Here is a 21,452-nt window from a genome sequence, read left to right as displayed (position 1 = left end):
ACAAGCAAAATAGTGGGGTTGATTTACTAAAACTGGAGAGTGCAAAATCTGGTGCAGCTGTGCATGGTAGCCAATCAGCTTCTAACGTCAGCTTGTTCAATTAAGCTTCGACAAAAATACCTGGAAGCCAATTGGTTTCTATGCAGAGCTGCACCAGATTTTACACTCCAGTTTTAGCAAATCAACCCCAGTGTGACTTAGGTCGAGTTTAAAAATAATTTTCTTTTGAAAATCAGAAATTTTGTGCGTTTTGTGATCCGATGGTGCCACCATTGATTTCAAAATTCGAGAAACCAAACCTTCAATTTCACCTCATGTTGCTACAGAAAAGAATTTTCGTGTTTGGTAATCGTCTTTTCTTTCTGGGAATGTTCTTTTCTTGCACATGTGCATTTTTTTTTTGATTACATTTCTCGCACGATTCTCCCATCATTGATTAGAAAATCATTTGGTTTTCAAAAAATTTCCAACATGTCCGATTATTAAAATTTAATGGTTGCGCAAAAATCGGCTGTTGCTGCAACCCACTAATGGTGTGAAATCTAAACGAAAATTCTTAGATTAAAATTTTTCGAAAGAAAATTATTTTGAAATTTGACCCATGTATGGCCTGCCCAAGTCTTAGAGAAATATAAAAGTATACATAAACTTGCCACAACATATACTTGCAGACCTGAAAACCTTTTACACCTGTCTTTTGAGTCTCAGGAATCAAGGCAAAACTGACTAGCTTTGTTTTGTACATTGTACTGTCATTATGATAATGAACTTAAAGCTGTACCCCAGGACACCTAAACATTTTCCCTTGCAGTGGGGCTATACCCGCACTGCAAGGGTTAACTGCTCACTTCTGTCTAACGTGTTTGGAAAAGCAGAATTACTTACCAAATTCTCTGCTCCTGCAGGCTCCTCCTCACTGATAGACCAGTCCTTGCAGCCTTTTCCCCCCCAGCGCTCCAGTGGTCTAAGGTCTTCTGAAGTCACTAAGACTGATGCAAGGTACATAACCCTGCGTTAGATGTGAGAACGCTGAGGGACAGTCCACTGATGTGGAGTGCCGTCTGCTGGGGGAGCAGAGGATCAGGTAAGTAAAAGTGAGTTTGATTGTCCCCTAGACTTTGATTATCCCCTAGACTAAACAAGCAGTTAACCCTTGTAGTGCAGGTGCATCCCTACTGCAAAGGGAGAATTGGGCTTTAACCCATCAAGTCAATTGTTTTTTTATCTTCTAGGCTCCATGCACACTGGCTTAAAAAAAACATTGCTACCTCTACAGGAGTTTTGTGTTCTGCCTGTAGAAGCAGCTCAAAGATATCCTGTGTGTCCATGCACATTAGGACGTTAAGAGGCATATTTTGAGTTTAAAGTTTAGAGGCAGGAAAAAAACCTTCTGGTTCATGTTTCTGATTGGAGCTTGGAGGCAGAAAAAATTGAAAACTCTCCTAAACTCATCTAAACTTTGTACAAAAAAAACGTTTTTTACTACAGATCTTTTTAAGCCCAGTCTGCATGGAGCCTAAGAATGTAATTCAAAGTTACAGGAAAATTCATTAGATTCTGCTTCTTTTTTTTTTTGCAGTCACTACGTCAAAAACAGACACGATTAAGCCTTGTTATGTTGTACATTAATTAAAAAAAAATCTCAATATTAGATTACATAATCCTTTTATTTATTTTTCGTATGCACTGAAAATTAGCATCAATGCTCCCACCACCAAGCCACATCTAGTCAAGCTAAGGTTACCTGATTCACTCAGTGCTTGATAATCACTCTTTCCTTTTTAAACGGGGATAAATTAAAAGATATAAAATCATTCATTGTATTGAAATATTTAGTAAAATCATTTTAGATATTAATATCTTTGGTAAAATAAAAACTTCACAGGCTTATTTTTATATGGCAGTCAACACCATTCTTGTTTTTGTAAATCTATGACCATAATCAACCCTAGCAGCTTTAAAGTGTATATCTAGCCAAAACTTATTTTTTTTTAGTAATGTAACGGGCTGCTTGAACCTTGATTTATATCTGTCTGTGTTGCAGATTTTCTCTCACTCCCTGGAAGGTGAAACTACTGTTGGCAGAAGTGGGGTTAAATCTCCCATCTCCGGAGAACATTAAAAACCCAACAAGAATTTGAATCCTTCCCCACTCTATCCCAAACTACAAAAAAAAAAAAACAATTGGCTTGACATACACAGTAAAACCAGTTACTTTTTTTAATTCTGACTCTAATAGCCTGTACACACGATTCGAAAATTGGACAACAGATCGTCCGGATTTTTTTTGTATGCTAGGCACATATCGAAAATGAAGAAGTTATGAAAAATCTCGTACGACAGAATAAAAAAACGGAAGTGATGTAATGTGTTGTAGTGTATTTCTATTGTATTTTCGGACGACAACTGTACCGAATAAACAAAATTCATACAATCTGGTATCATACGAGATTTTTTTTTGTGTTTGTTCGATTAGATAATATCAGATGAACTGTCATGATCGGCTCTCGAAAAGCTCTGTATCCGATTATCGCATGATCGCTTCGAAAGTGGTATTTTTTGTCCCTTTTTCAGATTGTGTGTACGGCCCATTATTCTAGAGATGTTAATGTTATAAAGACTTTAACTACAGATTTACAAGGGCAGATCTGTAGACTTTGTTGTTGACATTCAGTGACAGTAAAACATTCATGCAGAATCGAATCTTTGGACAAGTTTTGCCTGGAGTTCCAATTAAAAACGTATAAATTAATGCAGTATGGAACATTAAAAAGGAAGGTTGTGTGTCTTATCAAATACTTATAGCCCTTTTAAATATCCCGACTTGCTTTATTTAGGTTTTAGATACCACCATCAGCTAAGTATTACTGATATAGTTGAAAAAATCTATTTAATAATGTACATTATTATATGGATATAAATATGAAAGTTTGATAGCGGTGTGCCTTTAAACATTGCAATATATACAAATATGCACTATACAAGAGACACGAGATAAAATATATAGGTGTGGTTTAAAAAGAGCAACCCTAAAGCTCCACTTCCTGACAGTGTTGACGCTTGCTCATTCTTGTCTACTTTCTGCACATTCCTATTGACTCTGGATTGGGTATGATGGGCTGACCTGAGCATTAGAAATGTGCAGCAGATATAATGGGGTGAGCTCTAGGCAATGTGAGAGAGAGTGTCACAGACACTTGGCTTAGATCAGGGGTGCCCAACCTTTTGAAGAGTGAAGGCCATTTAAGCGACTTGGTAACTGGTCGCGGGCCAAAATAAGTGGAACAGGTAGATTGCATGCATACTGCAGAGCAGACACGGACGCAGCCCACTCCACTCTTGGGCCCTCCTATCTGATTGGCTTATGTGTCTCAGCCCCTTGCATCCTCTACTTCTCGTTTCATTCACAACACTAATGCTCTGAGATAAAGGGTTGGGAACCCAAGATCTGGGCTTGCCAACCCACCATCACAGGGCAGGAGGTCGCGGGCCACATCTGAGGCACACCTGGCTTAGATAAACTGCAGCCAGCCCCATGGATGGTTGGCAACCCTGGTGATTAAGGTGTGCCCAGGCCTATGCAATAAGTGGTTGGTATTCTCGGTTACTTGGGGAGCCACAGTCTAGTCTGAACATAATAGGGCAGTGGATGGTGTCACTAGGGCAGTGGACTTTGAAAGTAGAGCAGTGGACAGTGTCAGTAGGGCAGAGATTGGTGTCAGTAAGGGGAATTTACTAAGAGTAGCTGTGCATTACAGTCAGCCAGCCTCTAGCTTTCATTTTCAAACCTTAGAACTATAAGTAAAACTTTTTTTGGGGGGGGGGGGGGATAGAACAAGGGAGTTTTTTTTTCTCACTATCTGTGTACCATTGTGGAGATTTCCCTTCACTTCCTATTGCAAAGTCAAACAGGCAGTGACAGATTAAGGCAATTCCTCGGGGGACCCCCAGGTCACCATTGGAAGATTTTCCTTCTACTACCTTTCTGGGGACAACCCGAAATTTGGGATTTTCTTTTTCTTTTACTTTCACTTTCAATGATAATGGTAAACTAGAGAGGGTAAATCTCCTTAACTGGGACATGGGCAGCAATAAAAACTGACAGGGGTTCTAATCCATCTCCACTCTCTCTAAAACTAAAAACAATACGTTTTACCTTTAGTTTAACTTTAACTGAACAAGCTAAAATGTTAGAAGCTGAATATTTACTATGAACAGCTGATTCTATGTACTCTAGTTTTAGTCGGTGTCGGTAATTTTAATTTTTTAATTATTATTTTTTACAATTGTATTTTTTTTATTATTTGTTTTACAAAAAAGCCTTGCTGGAGAAACTACCAGAAGTTGTCAAAGCTTTCATAATCTGGACAGCAAGGGAGCTAAGGCCTAGGTGTCTGTACATGGTGAATTATTTTAGCTTCTTATTAAACAAGATCAGTAGTTTAATATTTGTATTACCCCTCTCTGCGCTAACAGACTAAGATTTATATGATCAGTAGTTTATTTTATCACTTTAGATGCGTGTTCATGCTAGTACCATAAATCAGTACCTATTTTAATTTACTGTAGGTAGATTATTGCATGATTTCATAGAATGTATAGCAATACATATAGGAAAAAACATAATACACTGGAAGTTTAATATAGGTTAAAAATGTAAATATTGAATATCTCACTATTATATTTACATGCCATGCACAACTATTATATGGATGCACTTAACATTAATTCATAGGTTTTCTTTTAAAATGAATCAGTGCCCTTTTTTCTTCTTTTTTTTTTACAGTATAAAAAGGCATCATACACTGTGCAACAAAAAAAGTCCTATAATAATTTAAGAATTCATACATGGGTAATTCTTTGAACAAAGTCCATATGAAATCCTGTGTAATTGAAATCAGGTGTGTGCTCAAAAGATCAGTATACCGTTCCACCTTCACCAGTAGTAAATATAGACACCCAAAGTGATTATATTTAGATGGTTCCTTACCAGATGGTATTGACCCTTATTTTGATACCAAAAAAAGGAGTCATTTATTGCTTTTACAGGCCAAGCCTGTGTGATCGAATGCGTCATTGCACCTGTGTTTCTTGCAGTCATAGCTTGTCCCGCTGGTCCGGAGTGTCGACAAGTTTGAACGCACGCCCGAGACATACACACAGCATCCAGGATCCACGATCCTATCTACCCATGCGAGCAAGCCTCAGTGCCGGGTTCGGGGCACTCTTAACAGTAAGCAGCCATTTGGCTCTTTGTATTATCCCTTTTTTCAAATAAACAAAATTACACTATGTTGGCAATATTCTGTTTTTTCATATAACACTGGAACACATATGACTGCAAGAAACACAGGTGCAAGGACGCATTCGATCACACAGGCTTGACCTGTAAAAGCGCAAAATTACTCCTTTTTTTGGTATCAAAATAATGGTCAATACCATCTGGTAAGGAACCATCTAAATTTAATCACTTCGGGTGTCTATATTTACTACTGGTGAAGGTGGAACGGCATACTGATCTTTTGAGCACACACCTGACTTCAATCACACAGGATTTCATATGGACTTTGTTCAAAGAATTACCCATGCATGAATTCTTTCTTAAATTATTATAGGACTTTTTTTGTTGCACAGTGTATGATTCTGATGGGATACTAGTAGGAATACTGTGATATATCCCTATATCAGACACATATGCCAGAGTATCACTACCATTGTTGCAATTCTTTTAGAATATTATTGGTGTTGTTGAACATATGCACTTTACTTATTATATATGATACTTGTATAAATTATATGTATAGAGTACTAATCACTAGCGTACCCACCCTCACACATACCACTGTTCATAATCACCTGATTATTTGAGGAGCAGCTGTAGTTTATTGATTTATTTATTTAAATTTTATATTTTGGGGCGAGATATTTTTTCTTTACAGTATAAAAGGCATACCTTGACTTTGACGAAAAGAAAGAGCGTTGCAATCTTCATTGGTATTGCATGGCGCTAAATCAGGAAGCTGGAAAGAATTGATAATACTTCTTGGTAAAATACTTATTTTTTCCATTCAGTGTTAGATATTGCATTCTTGGTATTAATGTATAACACAAATATTAAATTATGCAACAACTTGGTTCCCAGTTAGTCAGGTACTTCTAGCATGCACCTGCTACCAATCTGGATGAAAGTAAGCAGGCCCCCTTAGTGCCCATTCACACCACAAAAACATCCTCCAGTTCTATTCCGGACGCATTCCTGCATGCGCGTATTTAAACACTTTTTTGATGCGGTTTACCGCATCCCAGTACAGTTTTGTGCAGGAAAAAAGTATTTTTTTGGAACTGAGAAGCACTGGAACATACTGTGCTGGTGTGAACTATGCCATTGGAACCCATATAACCTACTTTCCATGATTTTTTGATGCAGAAAAATAGCACTGCACGTGGTGTGAAGTATTAATGCTTGGAATACTTGGACATGCATAAAGGCTAGGAGGCGGCACAGGGCGTGACCGCGAGTGGACCTGAGCCTGGCCGAGTGTACCCAAGTGTACTGCGCTCGGTATATGTCGGCGGCGGCGTTCAAACACAGCGCGGGAAGCGAGTATCGGCGTATATCGCGCACCCACGATTTCCCCCTTATTTTAAGGGGAAAAAAGTGTGCGGTATACGCCGATAAATACGGTAAGTAAAAGGGCTTTATATTGGTATTCTAGGCAAAAACAAGCATTTAAGCAGTGCGGGGGAGTCCGTCTGGGAGACTTTTTTTTTGTTTTGTTGCCCAGATGTTCTGTTTAAAGTGCATGTTACCGCCCCAAAGGCACTTTTACTGCTACAGGGTGGCAGCTCTGCGCAGAATCTTGTAGATATATGCGATCCACCGGCGGGCCGCTTCTTCTGTGATCATTTACAACACAAGCCAATCTGCGATTATCGGTAAACTACACAAAATAGGGATCTGCTTATGTAAACAAGGCAAATCGCCATTCTGATGGGGGAAAGGGATTGATTCTGTGTACCTGACAGAGCATATTTTTACCACTGATAACTGTATTAGTGCCATTGATTCCCGCAAAGTGTCAAAAGTGTCAGTTCGTGTCAAATCGCCCGCCCCAATATCGCAGTTGCAAAATGCAGTGGTAATCAAATACCACCAACAGAAAGCTATATTTTTGGGTAAAAAAAAAATTACATAAAACGACCACACAATTGTTGGTTAACCACTTAAGGACCTCCTACCGGCGATATACGTCGGCAGAATGGCACGTGGGGTCCCGACCTGGTCCGAAGCTCTGTGACCGCACCCGCGGGAGCCACGGACCCGATCACCGCTGGTGTCCCGCGATCGGTCACCGGAGCTGAAGAACGGGCAGAGGTGTGTGTAAACACACCTTCCCCGTTCTTCATTGTGGCAGTGTCAGTGATCGTCTGTTGCCTGATATAGGGAAAGACGATCACTGACGTCACACGTCCAGCCCCGCCCCCTACAGTTAGAAACACAGATGAGGTCACACTTAACCCCTACAGTTCCCCCTAGTGGTTAACTCCTAAACTGTAATTGTCATTTTCACAGTAATCAGTGAATTTTTTTAGCACTTTTTGCTGTGAAAATGTCAATGGTCCCAAAAATGTGTCAAAATTGTCCGATGTGTCCGCCATAATGTCGCAGTCACGAAAAAAATCGCTGATCGCCGCCATTAGTAGTAAAAAAAAATTATTAATAAAAATGCAATAAAACAATCCCCTATTTTGTAAACGCTATAAATTTTGCGCAAACCAATCGATAAACGCTCATTGCGATTTTTTTTTACCAAAAATAGGTAGAAGAATACGTATCGGCCTAAACTGAGGAAAAAATTTTTTTTTTATATATTTTTGGGGGATATTTATTATAGCAAAACGTAAAAAATATTGCATTTTTTTCAAAATTGTCGCTCTATTTTTGTTTATAGTGCAAAAAATAAAAACCGCAGAGGTGATCAAATACCAACAAAAGAAAGCTCTATTTGTGGGGAAAAAAGGACGCCAATTTTGTTTGGGAGCCACGTCGCACGACCGCGCAATTGTCAGTTAAAGCGACACAGTGCCGAATCGCAAAAAGTCCTCTGGGCAGGAAGGGGGTTTAAGTGCCCAGTAAGGAAGTGGTTAAGGAATCTTCCAGAGGTCAAGTGGTCAAGAACATGTGAAAACTTTAATGTCCATAGTCTACTGTGCTTTAATAATAAAAAATGCATGTTACCATATATCAAAAGTAATCTGACTTTAAATGCATTTAATAAATATCAGAAACGATAATTTACTTACCTCATTACATGTTCCCATCTGTTGTTCTGGAGTAATTATGAAGTTAGTCATCACAACAAAAGAGCTGTCTCCCTGTGGAATAATCAGACATAATACTTTCTTAGCAGTATGTAGAAGCTTTCAGTAGCTCAAAGACATTCGTAATTTAGAAGGAATGTAAACTGACTTTGAGTTTGACCTTAGCATGTAATATATTGGCCCTGCTAGAAAAGTATTTTCACTTGGTCTAATTATGAAAGTTTTGTTTGGGTAAAGAGGCCTCTTGAAGTATGTGGGGATTTACACTGCCTCTACATACCCTTCTTCTGTGTCACATCTCAGGCAAGGCCTGCAGATAACAGGATCATTTTTATTTAATATGACCTTTCTTGATACATGTGATTTGACAGTTGAAAGTGGAATTTTCCACATACAGTACTGTATATTAAAAAGTTCTCCAAAGTGAAGCTCACTTTATTACATCTCTAAAGCTCGGGTTTTTGCCAAGCTGTATAATCCAAAATGATTTGTACTGAAACCTTCACTGTTCATGCACAGCCTGAACAGCATTTTTCAGCATGTGAGATATATGCCAAATTATGCAGCTTGCTCTGCAGTGAAGACCGTGATCTTGGTGGAGACACCAGCACAATGGCGGCTGGTGCTAAAAAAAAAATTGGGAGGTGGGCGCAAACAAATGAAAAAATGTATCTGTTTTTCAAAAATGCACTTTTAAAGTGCTCGTGCTCAATAAAAAATATTCTCTTGTGCAATAACGCAATTCATAAGTCCATAAATAAACTTTAAAAAATTATAAATCCATATATACATACACACACTCTCTTCCTCATATAAAATGGAAAGTGCTTGAATACTCGTTCATTTATAGATGACTGTGAATGGTGAAATCTAAAATGGCCAAAAACTCACTTACATCATGGATATAGAAGAAATAATTACAGATGCAATACACAGCGTGCCCAGGACGCTTTGTGTTTCACAGGACGAAAAACTGGAAACCGAAAGTGACGCGATGACACTCAAAGTTCCACGCATACGCCTTGAAACCGATCCAATCACATGTGACCAAAAAAATAGAAACAATATTGATTTGCTAAAATCAAAAGTGGGAGGGTTCTGCGCCCCAAGCACAGTCTGAAACAAGCCAATTAGAGCTCAGCCTCAAATCACATGCTTTTCAAAAGTTAACTGACCTAATAGACACCCATTAGTCCGGTGCCCCACCGCACACACATATGAACAGTTTTTATTTTTTAATAAATGATAATATATCTAATTGACTAACAGTTTTTAATATGTTAAAACTTTGAGAGGGCAACGCACCCTCACCCCTTATTGACAGGCCGCCACTGCACCAGCAGCTGTTTACACAGCTACAGTCTTCTCTCCTGATGATCTCATGTGATTACATAAAAAAATCCAGGACCTATTTTAAATGCAGAATGCAGAACTTCAGTCACTATGGTAAAGCGAACTATGGACAATATATAATAGTTGTCATATGACTTCTAGGACTTTTATTTGAGTCTCTGAGGCTAAAGGCAAAGAGGCTGTTAACTTTACAAGGGAGTTTACACTTTTCAGGCTAATTTTCCCTTAGCTTAGTGAAGGAGGTGAACATTTACTTTGCAAAAAATACCCAATCATGTGCACATGATTGGATGATGGAACTCCACAGAGTTTCACCTAATTTACTAATCTAAGGGAAAATTTCCTTGCAAAGTGCAGTTTCCCTTGCAACGTGAACAGCCCCTGTGAGTAAATAGTCCCCTGCTGAATTCCCCTTTAGTGAATGATAGAAAAAAAAACGTTGCCTGTAGGGAGTTTTTTTTTGTTTTGCTGGCCTTGGCCTTTAAAGTGTATGTACAGCCAAAACCTTGAGAATTTGTTATCTTTAAATAAAATAAGATGTGCTTAAAACTCAGTGGTGGCTGGTGCTCGCTCACTCGATCGCCTGCTCCATAGCCGCTTTTCATACACGCTCGCTCGTTGCCCGCCAGCCCCAGACTTACCCCATCCAGGTCATGGCTTTGGCGGCTTCCCATCTGCATCTCCTCCTGAGTCCCGGTGGATGCTTCTCCTCCCGTCCAAGCTGGTCTTAAGACTCCCGGCCAATCGGGTCTCAGGACCCGCTTCCTGATTGGCCGGGAGGAGAAACAGGAAGACATTAGTGAATATTCGCTAATGTCACACAAGCCACCTTGTTGAAGCCAATAAGAGCCTCAGGCTCTAATCATGTGCTTAAAAATTTTTTTTTGAAATCCATGCGTCCTACGCCCTGCATATATAAGGTGCCGGGCGCATGGATTAGTGGGGCGGCACCCTTGCATCCCTTATGAGTCTTCCCATACATAGATTGAAATTCACTCATCCCTGCTGAATTGACTGAATATTATTCCATATATGGCTGCCTTTAAAGGAAGTTGAAAAATAACAGACTTACTAGCTGGATTAAATTAAATTTGAACTAATGCTGCCACTACCTTTACGATTTGGTAAGCTGCAATATAATATATTTTTGTTTTTGTGGTTATAACCACTTTAAAGTCTCGGGTAATGGGTGCCTTACGGAAAATCTGAGCACCTTTGTGGATGCTCACCTACGCCCACAGGTGACAAAAATACCAAGCTACCTTAGAGACACCTTACATCTGCTACAAATAGTGGAAGGCCTTACTGTCACACCAACATCAATTCTAGCAGCGATAGATGTTGAAGCGCTATATAGCTCCATCCCTCACGAGAAGGGCCTAGCCTGTATAGCACATATTCTATCCCAGAATAATCCCTCCGAGCCAGAAATGAATAATTTTCTCTTGGATGCACTAGACTTCATTTTGCATCACAATCACTTTCTCTTCAATGGCTCCCACTTCCTCCAGGTACAGGGAGTTGCAATGGGGACCTTGTGTGCCCCCTCATATGCAAACCTGTACCTGGGGGAGTGGGAGTCCACAATCAGGTCATTACCTGATTTGGCCCCCTTTATGCAATTTGTCAAGTTATGGTATCGATTCATTGACGATATAATAGTGGTATGGGAGGGGTCTACAGAACAGTTGGATGACTTTCTCTGCAGATTAAATTGTAACAACTTTAATCTTAAATTTACTATGAATTACAACGAATCCTCCATTGACTTCCTTGACGTAACCATCCACAAAGACCCAGAGGGTACTTTAAGCACCAGTTTGTACCGCAAAGAAACGGCTGGAAACACAATACTGCATGCGAGCAGTTTCCATCCAAAAAACCTGATGGTTTCAATCCCTTACAGTCAGTATTTAAGAATCAAAAGGAATTGTACAGACGACATTACTTTCAAACAAGAGGCTGACCTGCTTAAGGATAGACTACTTAGGCGGGGCTACTCCCACCGGACCCTCAAAAGAGCCTACAATAAAGCGATCCAAAAAACACGCGGAGATCTTTTATTTAATCCTACCTCAAAAAAACAAACTAAAAAGAACCCAATTTCAATCATAACAAGGTTCTCCAATCAACATGGCGCCATCCAACAGATCGCCAAAAGATATTGGCATCTGTTATTAATGGATCCAATAATTGGCCCTCATGTAACAAAAACTCCCTCTTTTACTTTTAGAAGGGCATGTTCCCTCAGGGATCACCTCACTTCCAGCGAGTTTAAACAATCACGCAAAAAATGCTCATGTAAACTTCCAGGTACCTACACATGTGGTGGATGCAAGTACTGCCAGTATATGAATATAACAAAAAATTTACACCTACCTAATGGTGATGTTTACCGTCCAAAACACTTTGCTAACTGCCAAACGCAAGGAGTAGTATACCTCCTGTTATGCCAATGCTCCTCCTACTATGTAGGTAAAACAATACAATCATTCTGGAAAAGAGCTTATAGACACATTCTATCTATGAAATCTTGCAACCCTGACCTCCCCCTAGGGAGACATGTAACCAACATCCATAGTGGAGTAACCCCAAAAATTTCTTTTATCATTTTGGATCGCGTACATTCCAGCCCAAGAGGAGGTGATACCAATAAATTACTAATGCAAATCGAACAAAAATGGATTTTTATTCTCAATGCCACCTCACCCCCTGGCTTGAATGGCAACATCTCTTTTAGACCATTTTTGGAAGGCTTCTCATCAGGAGGCTCCGAGTGGGACCCTCCCTAGGAATCTTAGTACTATAGATCAATGCAGGGACTCCTTTTTGTTTCTCTTCCCTGTTTATTTATTTATCTATTTATTATTTTTTGACTTGATCTTATTTATATATTTTTTTTGTTGCTAATTTCTTAGCCATCATTGCATTTAATCTGTACATGCCTACTATTGTTGTTTTTTGCAACATTTTGTTAGCAGTATTGTGCTACGCAGAATATATGAAACTTACTATCGTGCTTTATTTTATAGGATGGTCGATCGACCTGATGTTAAATATAAGAATGTGCAGAATGTAAGTCTGACTCCAGCTGTGTCTGGTCTGGAACTGTTTTCAAGCCCCCTTTTGCGATTTTGATTTTCACATATTGTAATTACAACATGTCTGTGGCAGATACACATTGCACTATCCATACTAGCAAAGACCCTTTTTTTTTCTATACTCAGACCGTTTATACTTTCCTATACAGAGAAACCAGATACCTGGCGTTTTCTATCTGCTGGGTTTGCATCTGGCACTCGGCGCGGGTAAGAGTTAGGACCTAGTGTCCTTCTCTAAGATGGATCCTGTCGTGCTCCCCCATCCCCATGGGGGGATCTGACATGATCCATCTCTCCCCGCGCCGCGGGACTCTGGCGCGCCGCGCCCCCTCCTTCCCCTTTCCCGTCCTCCGGGGGTTTCTCCCAGTGACGCTCCTGTCCACGCCCATGGGCAGGGCCATCTGGAATTTCCCCTGGCTGGCCGTCATGGGGGGTGGGCGGGGACCTCGCGCGTCACTGCACCCGGAGGGCGGTCCCGGGGCGTGACCGTATGTGAGGCATTGCCCCTTGCAGTCCGCTGACACACAGCTGTTAGCAATACAGGGAGACATATAAATGCCTGATCCAATATTCAGGCTTAGTCTCCCTGTGGCCAGTAACCTGCACAAAACGCTCTGGACAGGTATGGATGTTCATTTTATTTTATACCAGCAGACCTGGCAGTCCTTTATGCTTACTATTTTTTACTTTTGACTGGCTGTTGTCCATTTATTATCTTGCGATAATCAGGACTTTTCTATGCCTTTCTGCCTTCTCTGCTATCCTACTTTTTAACTCTTTTGTAGAACCTGTTCCCAATGAGCAATCTGTTGCTCCTGGCATTTCCACAGCCTTCAGCAGTCCGTACTGGCCCCTGACAGGGAGAACTTCATAGAAAGGAGGAGATTTTTGTTTTTTCTTCCTTTTTTCTTGTTTTACCAACATCCCTTGTAATTATGGTAAGTCCGTTATACTATATACTATATACTTTTTTAGTCACCATGTTTTATATATAGTGGATGGTTTTATGCATACCATTTGTTTGATCTAGTTACTTTATTAGATCAACTTATCCATGCTTATAGAAAACAGTATCTTTTTCCATTTAAATAATTGATAATCCCCTCTTCATTGCATCCTAGTGGTGCTTTGTCAAATCGAGGTGGCACTATTATTTGGACACGACCAGAGGGCATGTTATATAACTTTGTTATAAAACCAAAACTGTTTTGTGGATTTTATTTGATTAATCCTTGACGCTGATCCTGTGGATTTTTTGACCTCCCCCTGCTGCCATTTCCTCTTCCCACGCAGCCTAGCCAGGCACTTCTGCTAATACTATACCTTTATGTATATTATCTGGTTTATGCCAAACTAGTATAAGTCTGTGTTGCGACAATACAGTCTCGTTTATCGTCTTTTGACGTCCCTGACAATGTGCATTAGACGTGTTATCTTGCCTGGCATTTTTTGTTATTACCTTATGATACATTTTGATACATTGTGCTTTTTTTTCCTGCCCTTCATATCCTTTACACTACAGGCCACACAGTATGGTAATACCGTGTGAGTAATCGTACCTCCACTGACCAACGACATACTTCTTTTATAATCGGCCAAGTAACCTTCATGGTCTCCATCTGAGACTTATCTACCTACCTTCGAAATTTTCGGTTAGTAGCTATTTATATACTTTTTTGGGGTTTGATTTACAAGGATGATGTGGCAACTAGGATCTATAGCATATGTATATATTTATTTCATTTATTTTTTATTTTTTGAATTCAGTCCCTTACATATAGGGTCTGTTTCAGTGCCACGCCAGACACAGCGGGGAGTTATGATGAGGATCATAATGGTGTTTTTTTATATGTACATTTCTCTCTGTATGTAGAAAAATCTTTGCAAATGAATGTTCCAACTACACATGTGTTTTTCATGCCCCTTACTGAATTATGTATTTATGTGTTTTTCTTTCTTTCTTATTTTTATATTTATTTATTTTTATTTTGTATTTCTAGACGGTACAGCGACACTTTATGCACCGCCCTCGCCCTGATGAAGAGGCGATACTCTAATTAAAAAGAGCCTCGAAACGTTGGCATCCCTGTCTATACCCATGTGACAGTCCTGAGGGCTTCTTCTTCTTTTTGCTCCTTTGTCGCGTGTACACGTATATATAACAATTTTGATTGTCCTGTCTTACCATGAATAATGTGGGGCACTGCTGTTAATTGTTTTCCCCAGGCCGTGCTTTCTGGTTCTCAAATGGTCATTTGGAAAACCCCTTTTTTTCTGTTTTTGTATCTTGCTGTTAAAAAACTTTTTTGATACGTTGTTCCATTGAGCAACATTATTTAAATTAATAAATTTTGAATACTTTGATACCTACGTGTTGACTAATTTCGTCTTATACTCTTGCCCGCCTCACACACTTAAAGTCCCATCGAGGAAACACACCCCTTTGGGGGTATAGCAATTGGCTTATTTAGGGATGTGCTGAGACGTCGGGCTTTTTTGCAATTTTTTGCATCCACAGGTAGAGAACATCGTTACTTTCTTTTTAACCACTTTAAAGTGGTAGTGAACTATCCTATTTTATTTTTTACCTACAGGCAAGCTTATAATAAAGCTTACCTGTAGATTAAATTAATAACTCCTAAAGTGCACCATTTAGGAGATATTCTAGCGAGCAGCAGCCGGTGATGTCACTGTTGCATGCGCTCTGAAGGAACGGCATACCCGTGCTGTTCCTTCAGAGCTGTGTGCTGTGGTTGAGTTTACTACCATTTTAAAATAAAAACTGACTGACTTTGCATAATGTATACGTACATCTTACCTGTGGAGGGAACACATAGTCAGCTACATCCCAGATCTCTCTTCCTATACCTGGAAGATCGGTAACGGCTAGTCCTTTTAATTTTATGGAGACTGAACTGATGATGTCATCTACATCTTGGTAGCCTTTTTCATACAAAAACACCCACCTAAATAAAAAGATTAACAAAAACCACCATTAGAATTCTGAACACATGATAAAATAACCTGCAAGTACCACTGCAAAACTTATTTAATGATGAAGAAAAACATTATTTGAGCCATATTACCCAAATAATATTCCCCTTTTGTAAGTACATATGTGAATCTTTTATATTAGTACATCACTTTCTGCACAAGACATTTTGAAATGTATGAATCTTAAAAAGTCTCTAAACTGCCTGTAGCGTACCAAAAGCAATGTACATATATGCCAGCACACAATAGATCTCCGAGTAATGTCCAATTTTGTTTTCTCAAAGTGAATACATCACAGAGAAAGAGGCTCTACATGACCCCTTTATCAGATATGATACAAGCCTGATGAAGGGATTCTGCATGGTTCCAAGATGTTGCACTGTTCTGCTGTAATGTGATGGAGGAAGCAACCCACTGACCACTAATTTGGATACCAAACCACTCAACACCAGGGGGCACTACACTGACCATCAGGGTAAAGGGGTAGGGGCAGTACACCAACTACACTGACTCCTAATCACCAGTTTAAGGGGTGGCAGTGGCACTCTACCACTGAACACCTGTGCAACAGGCACTTTTCCAATGATCACCAATGTAATAGGGAAGTACAATTTTGACTGGCTGAGTCAATTATATGGCCATTGCAATTATTGTTAAGATTTGCTTTAATTTTAAAATTATTGATAAAAATAGTGTAAATATATATAGGAAAAAGGGGGGGTATAGATATTACCAGCTCAATTAGTATGCATGTTATGATTTCCTAAACCCACAAAATTTAAATATCAGCTATGGCATATTGGGGGCATTTTTTACACTGTGTGCAGATTTCCAGAAATCTGATTTCCCATTAGTGCCATTGGGTTATCACTTCACCCAGAAGCCTACACAGAACTTGATGTCAAACATCATCCTTTACAATAGGGGTTTTGTGTTTAGTGAGTCACTTTGAAATAGTCTTAAGACTCCGTTCACACTGCCGCAATTTGGGAAGCCGACTTGTGAGACCTCGCAGGAAGATGGGAAAAAGATGGGAAAAATCTTCATCTTATCAGTTCTGCCATAAGAGAAGACACACTTGTGCTTGAGCTTCATTAAAGGTTCCTGTACTACTTCAAGGCGACCTCTATTCTAGCCCATAGACATTAATGGAAGTTGCCTCCAAGTCAGATCCTTATCTATAGTTGTGCTAGTATGTTTACATACCCTGGCAGAATTTATGATTACTTGGTAATTTTTCAGAGAATATGAATGATAACATAAAAACTTTTCTTTCACTCATGATTAATGTTTGGCTGAATCCATTTATTATTAATCAACTGTGTTTACGCTTTTTAACCACTTGCTTACTGGGCACGTATACCCCCTTCCTGCCCAGGCGAAATTTCAGCTTCCGGCACTGCGTCGCTTTAACTGACAATTGCGCGGTAGTGCGAAGTGTTTTCCAAACAAAATTTACGTCCTTTTTTCCCCACAAATAGAGCTTTCTTTTGGTGGTATTTGATCACCTCTGCGGTTTTTATTTTTTGTGCTATAAACAAAAAAAGAGCGACACTTTTTTTAAAAAAAAACACAATTTTTTACTTTTTGCTATAATAAATATCCCTTTTAAAAAAAAAATCGCAATAAGGGTATAGTGACTGGTTTGCGCAAAAGTTATAGCGCCTACAAAATAGGGGACATAATTATGAGGTTTTTTTTATTATTTTTTTTTACTAGTAATGGCGGCGATCTGCGATTTTTATTGGGCTGCGACATTATGGCGGACGCATCGGACACTTTTGACACATTTTTGGGATCATTCACACTTATATAGCGATCAGTGCTATAAATATGCACTAATTACTGTATAAATGTGACTGGCAGTGAATGGGTTAACACTAGGGGGCGAGGAAGGGGTTAAATGTGTAACCTGGGAGTGATTCTTACTGTGGGGGGAGGGGACTGACTGGGGGAGGTGACCGATCTGTGTCCCTATGTACAAGGGACACAGCATCGGTCTCCTCTCCCTGACAGGACGTGGAGCTCTTTGTTTACACACAGAGCTCCACGACCCTGCTCAGTTACTGGGCACGCGCATTGTGTTCCCCGTAGCGGTCTTGAAAGACAAGGACGTCATATGACGTCCTGTCAGAACAATAGGACTATCGTGCCGCCGTTAATTGACGGCGGCCGGTAGTGTAGTGGTTAAATCATAATGACAACAGAAACGACCCAAAAGACCCTGATCAAAAGTTTATATAGTGGACACAAAGGGTTTTGAATGGCTATTAAAGGTAACCGTCCTCACCTGAGATCTGTTTGCTTGTAATTAGTGTATGTGTATAAAAGGTCAATGAGTTTCTGAACTCCTGACATACCCTTGCATCTTTCATCCAGTGCTGCACTGACATTTCTGGATTCTGAGACATGGGGAAAGCAAAAGAGTTGTCAAGGATCAGCGGGAAAAGGTAGTTGAACTGTATAAAACAGGAAAGGGATATAAAAAGATATCCAAGGAATTGAGAACGCCAATCAGCAGTGTTCAGGTTCACGATCAGGTATCAACTAAAATTTCAGCCACAACTGCCAGGAAAATTGTTTGTGATGCAAAGAAAACCCCACAAAAAACTTCAAATAAAATACAGGACTCGGAAATAATGTGGTGTGGCTGTTTCAAGTTGCACAATAAGGAGGCACTTATTGAAGAAAGAAAGATGGGCTGCATGGTTGAGTCGCCAGAAGAAAGCCATTACTACGTAAATGCCACAAAGTATCTCACTTACAATATGCCAAACAGCACAGAGACAAGCCTCAAACCTTCTGGCACAAAGTCATTTGGAGTGATAAGACCAAACTTGAGCTTTTTGGCCACAACCATAAATGCTACATTTGGAGAGGAGTCAACAAGGCCTATGATGAAAGGTACGGAGGTGGATCACTGATGTTTTGGGGATGTGTGAGCTACAAAGGCACAGGAAATTTGGTCAAAATTGTTGGCAAGATGTATGCAGTATGTTATCAAAAAATACTGGAGGAACATATGCATTTATCAGCCAGGAAGCATGGGACGTACTTGGACATTCCAACAAGACAATGATCCAAAACACAAGGCCAAGTCGACCTGTCATTGGCTACAGCAGAATAAAGTTAAGGTCCTGTAGTGGAATGTTAGGATTCTCACATTTTCTGGATAAGCAGGTGTTTTTTGGTGATGTGGAAAAAAAATATGTTTTTCTTCACTATTAATATTTTTTATATTTAAAGTAAACCTTTGATGAGCAAGCTATGTATGCTGTCATTGCAGAGTTTTTCCAAAACGCTAGTTACCTGGGTGTTGATGTTGATGCTTTACCTTCACCTATTTCTGAGTTGCTAAACCAGAACATGTATACAGTTCAGCTCTGACTTTAGCATCTTCATTTGGGGCATGTTTCCTCCAGGGCTGTGTCTTAACATCAATGACAGCTTAAAGTGTTTTGTGGTATTTATGGATGAGGCTCTTTATCTTGTCAGATGGTAAAGCTGCCTATTCCTTCAGTTCCTGTAAATTATTGGGCTGTCTTGCATGAACTGCACGTTTGAGATCTCCCCAGAGTGGCTCAAAGATATTGAGGTCAGGAGACTAAGATGGCCACTCCAGAACCTTTGCATTATTCTGCTGTAGCCAATGACAGGTCGACTTGGCCTTGTGTTTTGGATCATTGTCATGTTGGAATGTCCAAGTACGTCCCATGCGCAGCTTCCTGGCTGATGAATGCAAATGTTCCTCCAGTATTTTTTGATACCATACTGCATTCATCTTGCAATCAATTTTGACCAAATTTCCTGTGCCTTTGTAGCTCACACATCCCCAAAACATCAGTGATCCACCTCCGTGTTTCACAGTAGGAATGGTGTACCTTTCATCATAGGCCTTGTTGACTCCAAATGTAGCTTTACTGTTGTGGCCAAAAAGCTACATTTTGGTCTCATCACTCCAAATCAATTTGTGCCAGAAGGTTTGAGGATTGTCTCTGTGTTGTTTGGTGTATTGTAAATGGTATACTTTGTGGCATCCCTTTCCTGTTTTATACAGTTCAGCTACCTTTTTCCGCAGATCCTTTGACACTTCTTTTGCTTTCCCCATGACTCAGAATCCAGAAACGTCAGTGCAGCACTGGATAAATGATGCAAGGGTCTGTCAGGAGTCCAGAAACTCATTGACCTTTTATACACACACACTAATTACAAGAAAATAGATCACAGGTGGGGATGGTTATCTTTAATAGCCATTCAAACCCCTTTGTGTCAACTTGTGTGCATTCTATCAGGTCAAAATCACCAGTGTATGTAAACTTTTGATCAGGGTCATTTGGGTAGTTTCTATTGAGATTATGATTTAAAAAGAGTAAACACAGTTGATTGGTAATAAATGGCTTCAGCCAAACACTAACCATGAGTGAAAGAAACGTGTTTGTGTTATCATTCATATTCTCTGAAAAATGGGCAAGAAATCATAAATTCTGCCCAGGGTATGTAAACTTATGAGCACAACTATATATGTAGCGACATAACTTAAAAATTACTTTTATTATTTGCACTGAGATTTAAATTTTGGACACACTTTAGGGGTGTTCCAAACTTCTCAATCCAAGCAGTAGTCAGTACTCTATACCGTTAATACTCAGAACCCAAACTACTGTATATGAAATATAGAAGTGTAGATACGTATTTGTTTTCAGCTCAAATATCGACAATAACAGAGCTGAGGGTACTTCGCTGCTATGCATGTGTGGCCACTGAGGCCTCTACTTTGAGGTTAGGTTACATTTTAGGTGAGTAGGTGGTAGAAGGTTTAAAATGTATTTAAACCCTAAAAACAACCTTCTATTATTTGTTCCCTTTTGGTCTGTTGAACATATAATATAAAAATGTCTAAAAAAAAAAACGACTGATCTTGCCATAAATCATGGAAGGTGATAACCTCTTGTGCTCTCTGCCTTTGCTGTCTGTTACCGGTTACATAGAATTGTTCCCAGCTATCTTTGTGAAATACAAACACTCCTATGTTATGGAGACAAGGAGAGAGGTATTTCTGTAGTCCCATCCAGGAGTGCCAACGGTGCTCCTCAATAGATACAGTACAGTGTGAGAGCAAACACAAACAGGAGATATGTTACTGGCAGGATTACCATATGAAGTTAAAGGAAAAGAGAGTATAGCACCCTCCTAGTTGGCTATTTGTTAGGCAAATTTAGTAAATTTAGTAACAACCCATAAATATTTTGAAGCCTGGCAGTCTGGGGGCAGAGTTCTGCTGTCTGGAAGTGACCCCTGTGCTGGGGGGCTCTGCCCCTGGGGCAGAGACGAGGAGAAGGAGAGAGAGGGAGACAGAGGATTAGAAGTAGAGAGAGGAGGAGGAGAGAGAGGCGGAGAAGGAGAGAGGGAGAGAGAGGAGGAGAAAGAAAGAGGGAGAGAGAGGAGGAGAAGAAGGAGAGAGGGAGAGAGAGGAGGAGAAGAAGGAGAGAGGGAGGGATAGAGAGGAGGAGGAGAAGAAGAAGAAGGCAAGAGAGAGGATGAGAAGGAAAGAGAGAGGATGAGAAGGAGAGAGAGAGAGGAGGAGAAGTGCACAGAGAGGGAGAGAGAGGAGGAAAAGGGGACAGAGAGGGAGAGAGAGGAGGAGATGGAGAGAGAGGAGAAGAGAGAGAGAGAGAGAGAGAG

At 40.0% G+C, this 21,452-nt stretch overlaps 1 protein-coding gene and 1 long non-coding RNA gene across 3 annotated transcripts in view; one reads left to right on the top strand and one right to left on the bottom strand.

Annotated features, from left to right (window-relative positions):
• Nucleotides 1–21,452, bottom strand: part of P2RX1 (purinergic receptor P2X 1) — a 93,037-nt gene that overhangs the window by 36,622 nt on the left and 34,963 nt on the right. Inside the window, exons 2-5 of one of the 2 annotated variants that reach the window (XM_040336718.1) lie at nucleotides 15,595–15,742; nucleotides 8,305–8,376; nucleotides 5,954–6,020; nucleotides 1,745–1,777 (exon numbers count right to left, since the gene is read on the bottom strand). In XM_040336718.1, coding sequence (XP_040192652.1) covers nucleotides 1,745–1,777; nucleotides 5,954–6,020; nucleotides 8,305–8,376; nucleotides 15,595–15,742 — 320 coding nt within the window. The remainder of the gene's footprint in view (nucleotides 1–1,744; nucleotides 1,778–5,953; nucleotides 6,021–8,304; nucleotides 8,377–15,594; nucleotides 15,743–21,452) is intronic. The other variant, XM_040336719.1, reaches the window with a different exon arrangement.
• On the top strand, nucleotides 604–2,434 carry LOC120926610. The gene is made up of 2 exons (XR_005746963.1): nucleotides 604–1,084; nucleotides 2,045–2,434. It is a non-coding gene; the product is annotated as an uncharacterized LOC120926610 (long non-coding RNA).

This window comes from Rana temporaria, chromosome 2 (genome assembly GCF_905171775.1).
Source record: "Rana temporaria chromosome 2, aRanTem1.1, whole genome shotgun sequence".
Lineage (NCBI taxonomy): Eukaryota > Metazoa > Chordata > Amphibia > Anura > Ranidae > Rana > Rana temporaria.
The sequence above is the reverse complement of the archived record's forward strand: the minus strand, read 5'-3'. Positions and strand labels throughout refer to the sequence as shown.